Source organism: Notolabrus celidotus, chromosome 9, assembly GCF_009762535.1.
Source record: "Notolabrus celidotus isolate fNotCel1 chromosome 9, fNotCel1.pri, whole genome shotgun sequence".
In the NCBI taxonomy this organism is placed as follows: domain Eukaryota; kingdom Metazoa; phylum Chordata; class Actinopteri; order Labriformes; family Labridae; genus Notolabrus; species Notolabrus celidotus.
In genome coordinates, this window is record NC_048280.1 from 29,554,319 (window position 1) to 29,570,657 (window position 16,339).

Sequence of the window (16,339 nt, forward strand, 5' to 3'; positions counted from 1 at the left end):
CACTTTTCCTATAAAGTAGGTCATGTATGAAACTTCCCAGAGTGAGTTTCAGACAGAGGAGAGTGACTCGCAGGAGATTTAAAGCACTCAGAGCTGTTAAGTAGAATTTATGATGATGACATATCACAACTTTTTATGACAGTTATGGTTTATAATATTAAACAGGGGTAAAACAGGGCACAATCAGCAACATATGTCTGTTCACTCATTGGTGCAAAAGTTTGCTGCAAAAATTATTAGACAGCATAAATCCCATAATTATATCTAAGACACTTATATAGGGAGGTGTTGAGTTCACACTTGAAAACACTTAGGCAGCCTTTATGAAAATGTGGCCAATTCCAGATAGATGTTTGTATAAACCTCGGGACATATCTGTATCATTTATGTCCAGTCACATTAGTTTGCAATGCCAATATTAGTGCTAAATTGTGCTTTTATTGTGAATACTGCATAGAGAAAAAACTGAGGTATTTCCTGCAGCATATGTTGGAGCTGCAAGAGTTATCAAAGCTCTATTGACAACTTTATTATAAAGTGCGTACCTTCTTGGTTGTAATGTGTCACAAAGTTGTGACGCTGAGAGCTCTGCAGGGTTTGTGGACATGTGCTCCAAATCTCAAACAAGTTAGTCAAAGCAATAAGCAGTACTATATTTGTCACCACTGTTCTGGGTGATCTAGGTTTCCTCTATAAACATATATTCTTAGTCAATATGTGAATGCATGATTCTTGATGCCAAATCCTCACAGGTAATCAAGAAGTTCTTGCTTATTTTCAGGGTTCATTGAGGACCACTCTCCTCAAATTAATTAAGTTATATTTGGCGATATGGCTCTGTTCTGAGTGCTCCCTGCATTCCCAAGTGCACATGTGGAATGACAAAGCCTGAGGTGGGGAGAACACACTTACCCTCCATTTCATGTGGATATACAAAAAGCCAAGGCAGGGAGAGCAGCAGCAAAGACCCCCAGAGTTTAGAACAGAGCGGACATCAATGGCAATGCATAATGGCACTGGTAAAATCAGGCACAGATTAGAAAGGAGAAGCTGGGGTGAGGACGGGTTGCAAATTGGTTTGCAGAGGGAGCAGGAAGCGTCAGCAGGTTAAAGCAGTTTAAATAGAGCTCCCATTTTGGCAGCTCTGCCAATTGGATGCGTAGAAGGTAATTGGCAGAGCTGTCAGCTGATGTGGGCTGGTGTTAAGATCAGCTGAGGGCTACGTTTGACTTTGTGGCCTGCCTGAACTAATGCTATGTTCAATTTATGTCATTTCATTAAATATTTTAACTCTTTTTGGCAGCAGAGCTAGTGTAGGCCAGTGTAGGCTGATGTCCATCTCAAAAATGCTTGACAAGGACTGATCCTCAGTTTGAAAATAGTATGTTAGAGTCAGTTTTTAAAGTCCGATGAGGGCAGGGTTTAGAAACTGCATCTTGTTTGCTAAAAACTTCTGTGGTGGTAATACTGTGAGTGCCTGGAAATAGGAATGTGCTGCTAATGAAGTCTATATCTGCCTGTCGAACAACTGTCTAGCACTCTGTCTAGGGTTCAAGTGCAAATTAAAAACTGCTCAGTTTGTCACTCCACATAGGTTTAAGCAACACATGAAATAATGCCACAGTTTTTTCAGAGGTAGACAGCGGGGAATAAGCTGACCATTGTTCTCTGACCTCATTAGATGGTTACTCCACTATTGACCAGAGGGACAAGGACTGCAAGTACAAGGCAGGCGACAGCTCGGTGGACCTGACGGAACGGGAACCATTAAAGGTAGGAGGCAAACTCTGCTGGTGTCCTTAGGGATCGGGGCATAGAGGATGAAATAATGATGTCTAAACTGTTATCAAGTGCCCTCTCTCTGTTTCTCTCTTCATGTTTTCTGGGGTGGTCCTCATTAAAAGCTCTTAATCCTATCGATTATTGAAAGAGACTGGAGGTTGTTGTTCTCTGTTAATAATATCCATCACTGCTCATCACTGTGGACGGCCTCAGATCTGAGAGCCACCAGTTAATTGGGAGTAAGCTTTTGGTGTGTGTAAAGTAATTAATCTGAGACTGATTAAAAGAACCGCCAACAACTGCTCCTGGTGGAGACGACCCGTGCTTTGGCGATGAACAGACTGCTGCATTATCAAGTGGTCGCTTGCTGATTATACAGCCATTTCACTCCGCAGCCAGAGTCTGTTTATTCTTGACTGGTAATCCAGCCTCAAAGAGAAGTCACGGGATAATGGCCTCCAAGGGTGTGACATGTGTCTCATGTCTTCAAGTACTTTCTTTGATCTGGATGAAGAGGATTTTCCCCATGGGATTGTCATCTAAAAGTCATTAAAGTATACATTAGAGATGTCATTAGTATACAGTTATCTTCCCAGGTGTATGCTCCTATACCTGCTTGAATTTGGTTATTGTTAAAGTTAAAAATGGTTTATAAAAGACGCTGGATTTAAATTCATAAAGCTTTGGGGCTAGATAAGTCTATTCAAATGTTGATTTAGTGTGGTCACTTTTAAGAAGGATGTGTAGAGTTCTAGATGACTTTCATCACAGGCATCCAGTCAGATGGCATGAATACAGCGAGGATACTTCAGATCTTTTAACAAGCAGCATAGCATCAGAACAATAGGTTCAAAGAAGAGTCATTTTATTTTTAAAGAAATCTAAATGAGTAAAGTTATGGAGGTAACTTAATAAAGACTGAATAAGAACTAAAAGTAGGAGAAAGACATCTGACCAGTAGTGAGCTGCTGCTTCATGTTACGGTAAAAGAGTGAGTGCAAAGGACAGCAGTCTTAAAATAAGGAGTGATCAGGTGACACTGGATAAGGGTGTAATGAAGTTAGTGACCTATCCCAGTGACATATGTTACAGAGCAACATCTACCTCAAGTTTTCTTTAATTAGCTTATTAGTTACAGTACCATACTGGTCACAGCAGACCAATTGAAGATGTAGAAATGAAACCCCTGAGGTTACATTAAAAAAGTTGTAGAAAGTAATATTCTAACAAGCTAAACTTTTATTTGTTTGAATCTTTTTTTTCTAAAGTCACGTACTCTTGCTCTAGATTCAAAGCTGTGTCTCAGGGTCTGTGGGTGTAGGACTCTGAGTCTACTTTAGATGTATTTATTCTCTCTCACTGCAGACCTATAAAAGAAATTCTCTCATCATAACCCTAACCCTAACGGATGAAAGTAGTGACATGATGGTTGATTAGCAGGAGATATCTCTCTATTTAGCCATTCACATATGGTTATGTCACTTGACTGTATATAGCTGAGCCTCAAGGCTAATAATTCTAAACCTCATAAAGCATGCATCCTCATCCAGGCTCCAGTGATGATTCATCACAGGGAGATAGATCAGAGGTTCAACCTTAAGAGACAGAATGAAGGAGGAATAAAGGGAGTCTGTTATCATAACATTGGTTGTATAAAAATGGACAACCGTGTCAGTGCAGCTGTGACATCTTTATACTGTAGTGACTGACTAAAAGTGAAGAGAGTCAGACTCTGACCATTCAGGCATTTTTGAAGTTTAAGGTACAGCCACAGTGATTGTTTTTTTGTCAAAGAGGAACCAAACACCTGTTTTTTGTCAAAGAAGAACTAAACACCTGACTGAAAATACATTTCTCCCTGCTACTCTAGTTGACTATTTTAATTTTGTCGCCTTGCAGACTTTTTGTTTGTCAGACATAAACCTTCAGCAGTGAAGTGAGAGTGTGATGCCACACCTGGGAGTACTTCTAAACATTTATAGTTATTATGGTTTCCACTTAAGTCTGCAGAAGTGTCTCTTAGAAGAGCTAATATTTAAAATTTTAAGTGTTGATATTTGTTTTTCCTGATGCCTTTATATGTTGAGTAAGAAATGAAATCAAATTGTTTTAAAACTCTGCTTCAAGATTCAGGAATAGGAGAAAAGTGCACTCTAAAGAATTAATGCAGCTTTTCTGTCCTCCCAAGATAGTCAGAGAGCTGTATTTGTGTCATCTGTAGTGGCATATTTTTTCATAACATGGTGCCTTACAAGTGTTCAGAGGCTTTACACCAAAAAAGCTAATTTCACACATTTACATAGATTCTTGAGAAGCTAATACAGCAATGAAATATAGCAGCTCATAAAAGCTTTCAGCTATTGGCAGCATTTGAAGTCAATAGTGGCCTCAGGAATAATCTATTCTTGTTGACGCCTACTCTTCATCATATTTGGATGTACACCTCAGCTAAAGCAGTCAGAGCTGAAGTTTTACTGTCACATTGGTAAAGGGCAGCAGATGCTTTAACCAGCAGACACAGACAGGAGTAATCACAGCAAACAGCCGTGTTTGTCTTCAGACTGTACAGGCCTTAAAGCACTACTCCAAAGCTGTCTCTAAAGTCTGCCTTCTGTTCTTCCCAGAGGTTTTCTGCCAGCTTTGAATGCAACTTGGCTGTCGAAATTGCTCTCTCCCTCTTTCATTTGCATGGTTTGGTATGCTGTTTTGTAATTTCTCTGACTTCTTTCCAAGCTCTCCTTACGGCAGGGAACTAACACTGGCTTCTCTGATCCTGGATCCTGCGTGTGTGTGTGTGTTTGTTTGTTTGTGTGTGAGTGTATTTGTGAAATGTATTGACCTCTTTTTGTTTTGCTGTGTGTTTTTTTTAACCCGTCCTCCTGTGGCCACAGAATGACACAAATAGGAAACACTATATCAGGAGTAACAGGCCTGCGGTCAGTCTGGTGGACGCTTGTGATGTAAAGCCCCAGCCTGTTGACTCCTGGGTCTAAATGCATGCATGGTAGGTCTGAAAAATAAAAGCACTACAAAATAACAAACTTTTCCGCTTGATTGTAGCATCCTCTTCATTCCCTGTTTGTTCAACGTTTCCACCTGTGTTCCTTTGATCTTCACACTTTATCATGTAGAGCTGCTGTCACCCTGCACCCAGAGCAGTCAGCTGCAGGAGTCACCGTAATGTTTTCATGGAAATTTAAAAAGTTTACCTGAAGGTGAACGGAAAATATCTTTATGAGCTTTTAAACTTTAATTTTATGTGATCCAAATCTTGATCCAAAAAGGCAACTGGACTTGGCTGAAGTTTTTAAGGACATTTCACCTCTATTCTGAGAGGCTTCTTCCACCATCTGTCTCAACTCAACTCAACTTTATTTATATAACACCTTTCATACATAAAAACATGCAGCCCAAAGTGCTTCACAGAATAACAGAGAGACAGAAAACAACAACAATGGTGCAATTATAAAAGGCATGATTATAAATAAAATACTTAAAAATAAAATGAATTCAATACAGTTAAATTTTAAAAAAAGTAATGGTTGAAAGAAAAGTTAAAAATAGGGTAGCGTTAACAAGATCAGATGAATACAATAAATAAATAAATAGATAAATAAATAAATAATTGAATGAGATAAATAAATGTTAAAGCAATGATTAAAATAAGAACGATTAAAATAATAATAAAAATAATAATGCAGTCCAGGGCTAAAAATAAATGACTCCAAATTAAAAGCTAGATTAAAAGGGTAAGTCTTAAATTTGCTTTTAAAAACACCCACAAATCTCACAACTTTCGGGTTCAGATTTGGGAAAAGCAAATGCTCTAGAAAATGTAATCTCAGGATTATTTGTAAAACTTTTTCCTATAAAACACTATACCAAGGTTGATTTCAATTAGTATGTGTTTTACTTTAGACGGTTCACTTAAGTCATCCCTCAAAGAGCGATTATCAGTCTTTATCTACCTTAACTAGTCACTAATGCTCTGTTGAATCAGTTTTTAGGGATTGTAGAGAGATTCACAGAGCTTCTCTGCATTTAAATGGTTTTTAAAACCATTTTTTTTGAGGGGATAGAGACCTTCCAAAATGAAGACTACCCAGGCTATTTTAAAGGAATTGTAATGTGCCTACTAGCATTAGCCACAATCATTAGCATGACTCTTGAAGTAACACACTACTTATAGTAATCTACTTTTACTTCCAATGCTAAATAAAGTTCACATATGTAACTAGATTTTAGTTGTAGTAGAGGTTATATAAGTTGACTACAAGTCTAGAAGTTCCTAGATTATAGCATCCCAAGTTAAAATTGTCAGCAAATATATTGTGATGTCAAGAACACAAGCCTCATCTTAAAAGTTTGTAAAATTCTATTTTTAAGTCAGGCAGGGTCTGAAAATAACAATTATGTTAGCTAAGCAGCCAATGAAGCTGTTTTTCTTAATTCCATACACGAGTTGTCAGTAGCGAGGATGCTAGCTGTTTTCTGGGACGTGTAGTTTTCATCTCAATCTCTTGACACAACATCATTTCTTGCCCCCTTTTATACAATTCTAGTTTAAGATAATTCACAAAACTGCTTTGAAATTCCTCCCAAGGAAAGTTTTAAATGAGCTCATAGAGCTAACAGTAACTAGCTAGCTACAACTTATTAAACTATCTAGCTACAGTTGTCATTTCAGCCAACAACTGTTACCACGTGGGAATAATAAGCCTACTATTGTCTACCCATTAATAATTACACAAAACACTTATTATTTAAATCTATGCTTGTTGTTAGCATGAGCTGCATTTTGTAACATGTGTGAATGGAAAGCTAACAGGTGTGGTAGGCTTGGTAATAAAGGGCTCAGGTCTTGGTAAAGGGTCAATAAATACTCTAACATTGCATCCCACAGTTATTTTAGCACTGCGATAACCAAATCAGCCACTTAATAAGATCAACAAGAAACTGTGCAAAAAGCCACTTAGCTCCTCTGCTTTGGAATCCACATATAAAGCAGACAAGCTTTGGTGTCTGTTTACCATTCAGCCCCACCTGTCTGCTTTATATGTACGCCACACTTTACTCACTACGTCCCTCGACAGCCTCTGCTGAAATTGGTGGCAAATGATGAAGGGGAATCATTCTTCTGCACTTCAGATGAACCTCCAGACTCAGTTATCCTGTAATGAAAAGCAGGAGAGAGAGAGAGAACAAACACACACACACACACACACACACACACACACACACACACACACACACACACACACACACACACACACACACACAGAGAATCTCTCCTCTGTCTTCATTTGTCATACACACTGTGTCTTTTGTCAAAGCAGGATGACTCTATATAAATAATTCATGTAGGATTATAACTTGATGATGGAAGCCAACACTAGTAATTTACGTACACAAATTCACACATTACAGACTCTCATAAAGGAAATGTCCGAAGCAGAGATGTAATGGTGGATGAGCTCACATTAATTCAGTTTTTAAAGGTTAATTTGAATATTGTGTGTAAAATTCATGGTTTAAATCATTACTAAGTGGCTTTTTATGTAACTGAGCTGGTCTTAATCCTCGAAAGTCACAGAAGGAAGGCGATTCAGCCTCTCTTTGCAGAGAGATTTCATGAATTATTAGTTTTTTCCCAGAAGAGAAAATCAAATAATTTGATTGCTTTGATCAGTTTTGGAATAGATGAGCGACCAAAATTACAAAAATCTCATTAAAGCTTCCCGTTTAAGAAGCTCCTTTCTCTAATATGGATACTATTTCATTAAATGTTGCCCTGCATACAAATTCATTTTAACCTCTTTTATTTTTTTGTGTCTGTGCTCATAAGACAACAATACCATAAGACAACAATACCAGCAGTCACATGAAAACAATAATTGAGGAATGTCCTTCAACTCAAACATATCTTAATGAGAAGTGCACATAACTTTGGAAAGGCTGCAAGCTGATCTGATCTGGGTCAGCGCCTGTAGTTCTCTTTTCTCTCCTCTGCCTGCTCTCTGTCCTCCTGCAACAGCCCTTCTGTCAGACTTCACTCTCACATTAATCATCTCTCCATCTCAGACATCTTTATCTGTGACCACTTCCATCTATTGTACTGTCATAGCAATCACATCACATTGTGACTCTAGAGATTGTGGTAGTATATCTGTGGTGTTCACTGTGTCTTTGCAACTTAAATGAAACAAATGCTCTAGTATATCTAGAGCAAGCCAGCAGGTAAGTAATTTCCCCTCCACATTCAGGACTTTACAGAGCTCATTGAATATCTGTTTCGCTGTGTCCTTCTTCAGTTTGCCATCTGGACTGCTGTTATTGAAGCGTTGGTTGGCAGTGATGTGATTTGTGATGTACTTTTATTATATCAACTGATTTTCTAGCTGTCTGAAAAGAACCAGAGTTTTAATCCAAAATCGTTGTTTGCCCATCTGTACTACAAAACATTTAAGTATAGAATGTTTCATAAGAACAAGTTTGATATCATTCATGAGTCTTATTGCCACCAAACATATGCAAAAAACAAAACTATAACTACATCGATCCTAGTATTTATGTTTCCTCTGTACCAGAAGTGTACCAATTAATCTGCAGCTGAAAAAAGTCTCCAGCATATATGCGCTATTGGGGATGTAAAGAGGTAAAGAGGTGGGGTATTTATTAATCTGTGCAAATATCAAGTGTAGCCTGCCTCCTCCATGTTGGAAGTTGGGTTGTTGCGGCACTTCTGGGATCTACTTTTCCCCATGTTTAGCATTTTTTTTAAAGCTACATGAATTAAATTATTTGCAACTTGGAGGCTGCATAAAGAGCTGCAAACATGCTTCACTTACTGTTGTGTTGCCTAATAATGTTGGGCAGAACTCCACAACAAGCTGAACATCAAGTTTGTTATACATCAGCAGTAGATAGTTTATAATGCCTCTTTACATCTCCAGCAGACACAGGGCAATATTGACATTCATTAATACAAGTCCTGTTTTGGACCACTTGTAAATAAGAATCATAATTCATTCCTAGTAGTCGTCTTTGCTAATCACTTCATTTCAGTACCCATCAAGTTGCTAAAGTGTCTATCTGCTGTTTGGTTGGCTTCAAAAAGCTGTTCAACGCCACCTGTTGCTGAAAATGAGACTGTTGAGAGCAATAGAACTGTTAAATCATTTTAGTTCCCTTGCCTTTAAAAAAAAGTGCTGAAAGATGCTTTAATGCTTTACAAATCTGAGAGAAAATGAAATAGTCACTTTGTGTTTGTAATTACAAGCAACATGAAAATATACATTAGGAACAAATGGTCTTTTGATGGTGTTTGTGCACTGCATGAAAACATAAATGCTGCACCTCATCGTTAGAGTCCCTGTTAAGTTTTTCTAGACATTGTAGTTCCATGTCTTGTATGAGTGCCTCCTCTAATATGTTTCTCTCTTCTTCCACTTGCTACAGGCTTAAAATAACAACACTGCAGCTATAGGAGGATCTCTCATATCACCACTGCCATTTCACTCATCTTACGAGTTGGACTTTGTACAGAAAAGAGGATTTAAAAACAAACAAAAAAAAAGATGATCAAAACAGCGACTACCCAGCAGCAGCCAGCATTCTCATGCTTTTCAGATTTTTAAAAAAGAACGAGAATAAAAAGTGACTACTCACACTGCTTTCTCATATCTACATTCCCACTGGACATCATGTGAATTTTACAGTGTTGACTCTTGTTGAGCTCAAACGGTGATGAAGAACGGACAGAGGCCGGTGCTGATGAAGAAATGGACTTATGAAGTTGGACAAAGCGAGGTGAAGGAAGTTAAAAGAGAAGGAACGTGTGCCGGAAGGAAACCTGTATGATTATTTTTAAATTTCAGTTTTCACATGTGGGATAAGTTCAAGCCTCAATTGTGTGGGTTTTGGAGAATTTGACTTTCAGTTTGTTCTCAAGCTTTGGTATTTTGATGTGAACAGCTATGGACTGGTGTGTTTGAAAGTCGCTGAATGTTTTTTTTTCAGGTTGTTTGGATGGAAACGAGAAAGTAAAAGTAAAAAGAGCGTAACCGAGCCTGAGAGGAGCTGTAGCATAGTGAACATTTAATCCCAGCTGCTCTCACAGACTTCTCCATTTGGTTTACTGTGTTTTTATAAAGAAAAAAAAAGTGCACTGAGATGCTTTTAAATCAAAAGTGGTAAACAGGTGATTGATGTTCATTTTACGAAGTGAGGAGTCCGCAAGTTGTGGTCTGGAGAGTGGAAAGTGAGATGGTTTGAGCATCAGTTTGAGTGACAGTTTCTGTTAACACTGCATCGCAAAAGTATGTTAAAGCAGAAGCATGTGAAACACTCATGGAGCTGTGGTTAAATCTGTAACCACTCAGGTTGTCTAATGATGCAGTTTCACAAGTTTCCTGGCTGGTTGCTCTTTGTCAATGATGTGTATTAAAGAGGATATGAGGCATTTTGTTTATAAATGATTTGTGTTTTTGAAGAAAGACAGAAGGATAGGTCTAAAAGCGTTTTTTTTTTATTTTTGTTGGCTTTTATATAAATGTATATTAGGGTCAAAAGGAAAAAAAAAAAGAAAAATGAAGGATAAAAAAATCAACAAAAATGACCGACCTCTTAGTTGTATATTAATATCACACTGTTTGGAAAGCACATCTCATTTGATAAAGGCTCACCATGTTTGTAAACAAGAAATAACCACGTAACTTAAATGTGTGTCAAATATTGTCGAGTCACGCCGATGATCACTTATTTATATTTTCTATTTGTCAAAAAAAATAACAGAAAAAGTTTATTGGCGATGGTCTTTCTTAAGGCGATGACTGACATGAAAAGCTCCCACGTCTTCAAAACAGACACTCCGGAGGGGTCAGAGGTCAGACTGAGTTAACAGGATTGACAAGAGATGGCAGTGTTAATAAAACAGTTTCATTTTTCTTCCTGATGGATTCAGACCAAGTTGAACCCTCCTTCACCGGTGCATCTTAAAGAGAAATATACAGTTGTGAGCATGCAGAAAAAACTGTACAGATGTTTATATTTTATTCTTTCCAAGTGCCAGTTTTTTGTGGTGTCATTTGGATATTAACTAATTCATTTCAGTGAAATTCATGAGGAAGACAGAACAGCCGGGGAGTGGATCAGGAGGTGTGAGACACAATAAGAGTTGCATCACACTGTACAAAAAACATCAAGTTTGGTCATATAGTATATATTTTTACAACGTGTTAGGGTGTGTGGTTGCGATATAGAAAAGCAGAGGGATACGGAATCATATTGCCATTTTCTCTTGATTCACTTTGGAAAGAAAGAGAAGCCAATCCAAGTCGGTATCACTCATGCGTCATCAAGGCGAACGGCATGTGCCTGCATTGAAGTCTGATTTTCTTTGTGACGTATGTGACTTTATAAAGCTTGCATATTTTACACAGTGTTTACAAAAGGTGTACGTTGTGGTAAAAATCAATAAACTACAAAAAAAAATCTAACTGTATAAATTTTAATTTCAGATTTTAAAAAAAAGTTATAATAATACCCAGCATCCCTTTTGTGTGTCCTCAGAAGTGTGTGCTTTCATTGGACAATACTGAACCCTTTCGACAAAGACCCACATGACTGTCTATTCCTGACTGCACTGTGCAGTAACACAACCAAAGGATCTGGAGTTGTCTTTACATGCATTCATAAACAAAGGGTTTTTCCAGTTTTGTGGATGTGCAGCACATTGTACATTTACAAATTAAGAGCCAAGCAACTGTGCTGTAAGATAAATGCGCGACACGGACACAACGAATCAAACGAACCTACCTGTGTAGATATGACTGATTCAAGACCGTCAAAATAAAGTAACTGTACTACTCAGTAGCAGATGTGTTTGTACCTATCATGTGCCTTAACCTTTTCCATGGTAGATAAAAGATAAGTGTGTTTTATATAACTTTATTCCTCCCTTTCAACTGTCATCTCACCATCCTGTCTGTTCACCTCAACCCCCTCCTCGTCCCCGGCCCCCTTCCTTTTCCCCCCTCCACTCGACTCATTCATTCATTCATTCTCCCAGCATCCCCCCACCCTCTACTGCCCCCTGAACCCCATGTAGTTTAGACTGTTGGTGGGTTTCTGCCTTGTATTACATTGTATTATAAACTTTTAAAAAGATAGAGGCATTCGATGACATGGTTTTGATTTCCTAGAGGAGTAAAGTTGTTAATGCTTTCGTAGCGAGCAGAAGCGATGCCACAGTGACAGAATGTATTACGTTAATTTTACTAATACCCAGAGGCAAATATTACGCTTGTTAAACATAACGGAAAAATACTGGTTTGTAGAGTATAAATTTGGTGTGTTTTCAATAAATCATGCCTGGAAAGAAGATGTTGTGTGGCTCTGATTCTTATTTTATCTTTTGTTTTTACTTCATTTCCAGTAAAACTTGATGTACAAATTCATGACAAAGACACTACAATGCTCACTAAAACTCCTAGATTTAGAAAGTAAGAAAAAAATTCAGCAAACAATAGAACAACTGTTTCTTTTTGGTTTTATACTTGTGAAATGTTGCTGTTGAATAAAGACAATATATTTTAAATGCTAGTACTTACACTATAGTGCATCAGAAAACTGGGCCATTCATGCCTCAAAATCTTAACAAAGTAAACCAAAGCTATCTCTGTCTCCTTGAAAAGACACATATTATTCAAAAGGCATGACACATGCTGCACATGCAATGTTTGAGCTAAGTCCCCTTTATTATTGTATGTTTCTTTTTGGTCAGACACACTGGAGGTATTGTGAGCACAGGTGAGTAACAGGTAAGTAATATTAGTAAGTCAATACTTTGACTAGGGGCTCAGACATATATAGGATCAAATTAAACTAGAATTAGCCCTACTGAGTTATCCATGAATAAAGATAATTCATACTAATGCACAGGGCCTTAAAAGAAAATGTATTGGAGTGTCGGAAACTTTGGCAGCATTATTTCAGTTTGTCGTATCTTTAGTTATGCGGGGGGCAATATCAGTGGCAATTGTTGAAGTGTTATTAAGGCTTTCAATCAAAAGGAAAGTAAATTTAAGACTATCTTAAGAAGTCCCTTCTACATTCCTTGCCTTAATTATAATGTCCAAAATCGGAGGCATATGAGAGTAGATAAAGTGAGACAAATCTAAAATTAAAGTTAAATATTTGAATCCTCCAACTTATGAAGGATCCTCTCTATAAGCTATCGAAACAGTAGTGGCCTCAATAATTGAAAATGATGATAAGCATTAAGTCCTGAATCATGTGTGTGTTAAAAACAATCCTTTTAAAAGCCCAAATTTAGATTTGATATATCCGGATTCGGTACAGATTGGTCTGATAAACAACAGGTCCATTATGGGTTCCATCCAAAGGTTCCAGTAAGCTTTCAGGATAGACAGTATATGAATTTAATACCTTATTACAAGAGCCACCATTAACTAGAATGGTTGCATTTCCTGAAAGCAAATGCGTTGAAATGCTGAAGCTGAAGGCTGAAAGCTGTGAAACACAGCTGAACATGTGGAAGAGTAGTAGAAGTAGTTCAAGTAGTAGAAGTAGTTGAATTAGTGGAAGTAGAAGAAGTGGAAAAAGTAGAAGTGGAAGAAGTAGAAAAAGTAGAAGTGAAAGAAGTGGAAAAAGAAGAAATGGAAGGAGAATCTGCTGAATCAGTATTTCAACATAATACAAGTCTAAAAAAGGTATTTTCTTGCCATTATTTATGATTACTACCCACAACCTAATTGTTACCATTTCATATTTGAATCACACTGTGCTGTCATACTGTGTGTGTTTTTAATCTGGTGCAGTTTTCTCTTTGAAGTCCCTGAGGCGGCTGTGGCTGAGCAGTGGTGGAGTAGGCCGCCTCTCAGTTGGAAGGTTGGGATTCGATCATGGGTCCAGCTGTCCACATGCCAGTGTGTGAATGGGATTAGTTAACACTGATGGCGCTTCACATAGCAGCCTCTATCATCAGTATGTGAATGTGACATATAATGTAAAAGAGCGTTGAGTTAACAGAAGACTATAAACACAGTCCATTTAATTTAGATTTACCTTTATAAGAAAGCAGAATACATAGTGCACATACTTGCTGTGTATTATTTTACCTCAAATATAATTCTATTTGAACTCTGTAAGTACATCATCGTATTCCCCTGTCCCGTGTTGTAAGCTGCTGGAACAAGAGAATCAAAGAACGATATCTTGATTTAACTGATCTGCTTCAGGCTGCCTCCTTGTGTTAAAACAATTACAAGTGAGAATCAATATTTAAAGTGAAGTTTTTCAAAATAGAATTATTCCTCAACACCATAAAACACAACACAATACATTTCAAAACATAAACTTTATTGAACATTTTGATTTTTAAACTTGAATTAAAAACTAATAAGAATATATAATTTGATTAAACATAGACTATAAATTAATTGAAAGACTGAATTGATTATTGTGAATTTTAAACTTGAATTATTAATTACAAACTAGAATACGCATATATACAATATCATTTGTAGGTCTCCCATTCTCTGTTATTCCTCCTGTTCTTTCTCCATAGCCTCCTTTGCTCTTTCCTTCACCTCCTCCACCTCTGTGATCTTTTCACCCGTGTATTTTATGTTCAGCATGAGTGGTGGCTCCTCCAAACTGGCCTCCAGAGGGATCCATAGCTCCCAGGGTATGACGAAGGTATCCCCACCCAAGACGAGTAGGACATAGGTCATCGGCCTTGTGCTGTCCTCGTAAGCCTCCAGGACCTGAACAATTTTATGATTTGATGTTCGCTGCAGGAAAGAAAAAATAACCCCCAGACTACTGGTACTACTGAAGCTGCTGTCACTACTCCTCTTTGCTCTCGCTCGCTCTCTCTCTCTCTCTCTCTCTCTCTCTCTCTCTCTCTCTCTCTTTACTACTCTGCTCCTTCTGGAAAAGGGTGCCGTTACTGTACACGCTATACTTCTTAAGCCCACTCTATAAAACACTCAGCTTTGTCCCTTTGCCTTTCTATCAGTCTGACTCTCTAATTCTCCCTCTCTGTCTCTCTGACTGTCAGTCTGTCTGTATCATTTAATCACTCTCTGTCTTTTTCTCTCTCTCTCTGTCTTTCAGGAAAAAACACCAAAAGCATCAATAGAAACTGAAAAGAAAAAGTAAAAATGTGTTTTGGCTCAGTTTGTGGGGATATTTTGTTTTTGTTTTTTTAATCAGAGAGCCTTTTTTAGATGTTACATATTACATTTTTTTTATTAATAATCACCTTGACTTGGGTATAGAGCCAGGACCGCAGCCAGTAGCCATACACCGAGTCACTCCCTTTGAGGTGTGTCAGGCAGACCTCTGATCCAACAGTCACCTCAAAAAGGTTGGTATCACGCCACAGATTAACTGTGATGTCTGCTGCATTCTTGAAAACATAGGACAAAACTGTTAGTTCAAGATCTGAAGTTTTCAGTCAGATTTTATAATAAGATGTCATGCAGTCAGCGAGGATGTCAGTAAGTTAGTCAAGTAAAGTCTCATTAATTTACTCAAATATTCGTAGAGGGATTTATTGAGCAATGTGCACCAACAGCAGTGTTTTCTCTGAGGCTGATCCCAAAGTAATAAAGCGTATGAAGCAAGAGTATAAATGTTAATTTTCTAATGATACAAACACTTTGTGTATCTGAGGAGTTAACCAGTCCAAAGGATGGCCACAAACCAGACGGCATGTTCACACACAAGTTTGTTTAGAAATATAGATGAACTTGTGTCAAACTTTGAGAGTATAAGAAGTGATTCAAGTTTGTAAGTGTCAGTTCATGAGGGACAGTCACCTTGGCTCAATTCTAAGATGAATAAAGTCTTGCAGATCCAAGGGTTGTTCCAATCTAAAAAAAAAAAAAAAATCCAGAGTCAAAGTCTTATTTTGCATTTGGAAAAACCACAGCACGTATCCGTTTGTCAGTCGGTTATTCTGTCGGTAAGTCTTGGGTGACAGTCAGACAAAGACAGCTCACTTGACTCCTGTTACTCTGTAGAACTTACATGTTCCAGGGTCACCACTTTTAAAGGGACCGGCTGCTGGTTAACCATCACCCTCTTGATTATGGAGAGCTGAAATGTAGAAATCGGATGGTTTTAGTAAAAATGTATCATTTAACAAGAGTATGAACAATGTATCAACAGATTCATTTACTAACCTTGGTCAGCTTGCCAGTCACTGTGAGGTATCCCTGGCAAGACCTAACTAGGGATACCTCAGTTTCCGTGCTCTTTGGCATCAATATATTTTTGGCCTCTTCTCTAAGGCTCGTTGATACATTAAAGCTGGCTGCCTTAAAAAATGGTGTGTCTCGAGTCACGTGTAGGGTGAAGGGCCTAGTATCACCCTTTAGGGTGTATCCCCTCAGGATGTAGCCGACATTCACCTCCACCTTTGTGTTTAATGTTTCCTACAATGTTATTTTTTTAACAATTTTGCCATCGGAGATGATGAGGGTGCGATTTTTCTTTATTGCATCCCAAGTAACCTCCCCCGACTCAG

General features: G+C 37.9%; 1 protein-coding gene across 15 annotated transcripts in view; it reads left to right on the forward strand.

Moving 5' to 3' along the window:
- The window catches only part of arvcfb (ARVCF delta catenin family member b), a 290,685-nt gene extending 278,522 nt beyond the window's left edge, over positions 1–12,163 (forward strand). For 12 of the 15 annotated variants that reach the window (XM_034691879.1, XM_034691870.1, XM_034691868.1 and 9 more), the window contains 3 exons: positions 1,682–1,773; positions 4,674–4,786; positions 9,241–12,163. In XM_034691879.1, coding sequence (XP_034547770.1) covers positions 1,682–1,773; positions 4,674–4,775 — 194 coding nt within the window. In that variant the 3' untranslated portion in view covers positions 4,776–4,786; positions 9,241–12,163. The remainder of the gene's footprint in view (positions 1–1,681; positions 1,774–4,673; positions 4,787–9,240) is intronic. The other 3 variants (XM_034691881.1, XM_034691880.1, XM_034691882.1) reach the window with 1 other exon arrangement.
- Positions 12,164–16,339: the final 4,176 nt, after the last annotated feature.